At 41.7% G+C, this 4,434-nt stretch overlaps 1 protein-coding gene across 2 annotated transcripts in view; it reads left to right on the forward strand.

Annotated features, from left to right (window-relative positions):
- Positions 1-306: 306 nt before the first annotated feature.
- The window catches only part of SARC_08574, a gene marked incomplete at its 3' end in the record, with an annotated part of 4,924 nt that continues 796 nt past the window's right edge, over positions 307-4,434 (forward strand). For both annotated transcript variants that reach the window (XM_014297441.1, XM_014297442.1), the window contains exons 1-4: positions 307-463; positions 1,154-1,322; positions 2,331-2,607; positions 3,549-3,671. In XM_014297441.1, coding sequence (XP_014152916.1) covers positions 363-463; positions 1,154-1,322; positions 2,331-2,607; positions 3,549-3,671 — 670 coding nt within the window. In that variant the 5' untranslated portion in view covers positions 307-362. The remainder of the gene's footprint in view (positions 464-1,153; positions 1,323-2,330; positions 2,608-3,548; positions 3,672-4,434) is intronic.

A 4,434-nucleotide genomic window follows, 5' to 3' on the forward strand; every position in this document is an offset into this window, starting at 1 on the left:
TATATATATAACACAAGTAAATCCAATGGTGTCTTCGGAGTATTATTCTTTCTTTTAAAAACACACACACACACTCAAAGGCAAGCATGAATGTTCTGCATCGATATCTTCGAAAGCCTAGTGATTCTTGGGTATCTCCAGTACGCAATAAGTATTTTCGCACTTTGAAGTACTACGCTGGTTATCTAGCTTGGCTACATCTGCACGTGCCATCATAAACCTCGCTATCATGTCCTTATACATAAACATATGAATACTTTATATGTATCAATTCTTCTGAAATGTCAATTCTAACTCAATTTTGCCATCCTTGTGCAGATTCGAATCTACGCATTCCCCACTGGACGTTTACGGGTGATACCATGGTAACCAAAGAGAAGATACGTCTGACCAAAGATGCGCCCAGTAAAAGTGGCATGCTATGGAATACAGCGGGGCTCGAGAGTGCGAACTGGATTATTGAGTAAGTTTTAGATGATTGTGCTGTTCCAACTGTACGAATGCGTATCGCTGTGTGTTGTGACCGAGGCGTGAACGCGGTTGGTTTGTGATGTACTGATGAACCGTGTGATCTATGAGTTTTCAGCAATCGGCGTGCATTGTGCAACTGTGGGGTTTCGAGCATATTCTATTTGTGTGTTTGTTTGATTGGGGTACTTCGGATGTGTAGGGTCTGTCCTGGCAAGAATATGTTCATGTCTAACTATTAAGTACATAGATATCACCAATTAATCAGCATGTATGTAGATGTATAGTACGTATGCATGTGTTCGTAGAGTTATTTTTTTCAGTGAAGCGTAACATATACTATGTATTATACATAGCAAATCTGCCTCGGGTATGGTCAATGCCTATCTCATATAGTTGTAATTAGACCCAGGACTACTGCAAATACCGCATGGCTTTTCATAAACTGAGACCCCAGCGTGTATATAATACAGTACAACCCTTCTCATAGTGTGACGCCTCCATGTTGTTCATCATTCATCATCATGACACTATTCGAGACGAGCAATGTAGGAGAATCATATATTGAATCATGTTGGGCTCAATCCGATAAAACATTCAACTTCTGGCTTTTTTCCTTTACTGATCCGCTTTCGTTTATCTTGTGATACACCATCCCGCCAATTAAAACCTAATCTTCAAATAGATTCGAGTTCGCGGTGGACGGAGAATCGAGTCGTCTGTACGGAGATGGCTTTGTGTTTTGGCTCACAAAGGATTTTGCCAAAGAAGGCAATGTTTTTGGGGCGGCAGATAAGTTCACTGGACTGGCCATTTTCTTCGACACATACAACAACCACCAAGGAGAACACAACGTATGTGGGGTTTAGTATTGTGGTTGCTATGTGCGGCTTGACACCAGTATACATTCGATGTGATGAATCTATAGTAGTATTATGAGTATTTGTGATGTGAGTTTGGTAAGTATAGTACTTTTGCACGGTTCATTTCCTACGCCGTAGTAACACCATGAAGAACACAAAGCATGTGTATGCGTTTGGAGTATGGTGGTTACTGTGCTCGGCCTGGCACCCTTGCAATGAATCTGTAGTAGTGATGCGATGAATTTTTTGGGGTGTGAGATTGACTGGATTGACTGGTATGGTGCGTTGTTACGGTTCGTGTTCGTCACCGACCAAAGCTACCAGTAGAATACAAAATCTTTGTACCTTTTGAGAATGTTATTTACTATGCGCGCTGTGACCTCACGAGACACTTGTGACGAGTTGTCGCAATTTTGGTGGTGATGAGAATATTTATGATGCGACTTTGTCGGATGAGAGCGACCACCAAGGAGAGCACAGTATGCATCCTGCTGAATATATCATTCACTGTGGTGTGTGCTTAGAGTTTAGGAGATCATTGTAGTGGATAATGCAGTATATGCGATGCGGCTTTAGATGATCCGATTGCTGAGTATGGTTGCTTAGTTCGGGCTATGTTGGGTATTGTGGGTGCATTCGCTTGTAGTCGTGTCTTTTGGGTGTAATGTGAGCGAGAGTTAGTTTTCCGTCGAGGCCACGGCGCTTAGTGCAGCAAACAAGCAAGCCTACCTGCACTTGAATGACATGCGCTAGTATTGGCATCTTGCACGCTTGTCAGCAGAAGCTAGATGTTCGTTTGAGCGTCTGTCATGGATATATGGATGCATTTTATTCATACGAATAAAACACTCACAACTATAGCCCGTCACGTATAATATAAGCCTCGGTACAGCTACTATGTTAATGTATCACTCACGTTGAGCGCCGGACGTCAGGCTCAATAAATTATACGTGCGTGCTAAACTTTATCCTGTGTATTCCCAATTGTTCTATTTTTAGCACGCGCATCCATACATTAGCGCCATGATGAACGACGGTTCCAAATCATACGACCACGATGCTGATGGCACGCACACAGAAATGGCAGGATGCCAAGCCAATTTCCGGGCCAAAAAGCACCCCACAAGGGCACGCCTGTCCTATTTGGATCACACATTGTCTCTGGATTTGGATTACTTAGGCCGAAATGAATACCAGAGATGTTTCAGCGAACCTCAAGTGCAGATACCTACCGGATACCATATCGGGTTCAGTGCGGTCACAGGTGCATTGCACGGTATGTGTACCCCTATGTATATGTATATGTATCTGAATATCATACATGTATGTATTGTGTATGTCTCATGGGTATGCTCAGCGAACCTGATCAACAGACACCTGCCGAATATCTATCGAGTTAAGTGCGATCACGGGTACTTTGCACGGCCAGTGTACCCCTTTGTATATGTGTGTGTATCTGAATATCATACATGTCTACCTTATATATGTCTCGTCGGGTTTATCGAGGCGTAAGTTGTCCCCATCAGGCAAGCACGTACTATAGCCCTCCCTTCCCCTCTTGGAGGTCACTCAGTACTTGTTCTCATCAGGCTCGCACGTACTATAAGTTGTGCTTAGACTGGACTGCCGGGGCCGAGATGTATACCAAAAATATGCTGGCGAACCCAACCCAATATTTAGATACGTACCGTATACTATGTGTGAATGCATCTGAAGTATTATATGTATTGGTATTATTGTTATAAAGTTTTAAAACTTAAGAGTTTAGGGGTTTGGGTTTTTTAGGTATCTAAACTCAGACAAAGAGCAGCAGACTCATTGCGCACACCCGCAGGTACGTTGTATATATCCCGATTAGTCACCAGGGCAGATCTGCTCCCTCTTACGCGCTCCTTTCGATACCATACAACAGCTCATTACAATGCACGTTGGCAATCACATATGTGCTTCTGATACAAACTCAATCCGTATGTCAATATTCTCCGCTCGCATCTGTATTTTATGGTTTGTGCAAGGTTCGATGCTCAATTGCTGATAATTGCATCTATGTTGCCGTTCTGACTGTTGTTCCAACTTTTATGTGGTTAACTCCAGCTCTAATACTGGCAGACAATTTACGGTATCACAGACGTTATGACCAGGAGCGTATCAGTCCATTGTGCGAGTGTTCGGTACTTTTCTAATGTATGTTTCCCATTGCTATATCCATCTTGACAGATAACCACGATATCTTGAGCGTTATAACAAAGATCATATCAGTCACCAACCCCCCCCGACAAGATGATATTGCGGACAGACACAATGTGAAGCCAGCAACCGCTCGAACAATCGAAGATAGACGTAAGTTACTATAGGCATGCATGTGTTGGTAGGGGTATCTGTATATATGCGATATGAGTTTTTTTGTGCTTGTTTGTGTGGTTATGTGTGTATACAGGTATTTGTGTATCTATGTGGGAGGTGTGTACGTAGTTATTGCATACATATCTTGTCTACGTGTGTATATCGCATATATAAAGGGGACATTGTTGCAGGCAGACACAATGTGAGGCCAGCGACAGCTCCCACAATCAAGGATATACGTATATTACTATATGCGTGGCGTGTGTGGGTCAGGGTATAAATGCATATTCTTGCATATACTATATAATCAGCTTATAATCAGTATTTGTGCATTATTCATGAATTACTATACTATCAGCATATGATCAGTATATGTATATCTGATATATGTATATTCATATGAATATCGTGTGTTTTTGCGTGTGGCAAAGTGTATATACATGTATGAGTGTATCTAGTTGTTTGCGTCTAGGGATGCAAATGAATGCATATATAATGTAAGCGTGCATATTTCGTACCAGAAAAAGGACACTGTTGAGGACAGGCACAATGTGAAGCCAGCGACGGCCCGCACACAAACAATGACAGATATCAGTTACAATGAGTACATGTGCATGTTTATATATGTGCTTGTTTGCGCGTGGAGTAGTGTTTATCGAACGATATATATATATATATATACATGTACACACACACATACACATACAAACACATCCATATACAAACATACATACTTACATATATTAATATAAATATATTA

This window comes from Sphaeroforma arctica, assembly GCF_001186125.1.
Source record: "Sphaeroforma arctica JP610 unplaced genomic scaffold supercont1.784, whole genome shotgun sequence".
Taxonomy (NCBI): Eukaryota; class Ichthyosporea; order Ichthyophonida; genus Sphaeroforma; species Sphaeroforma arctica.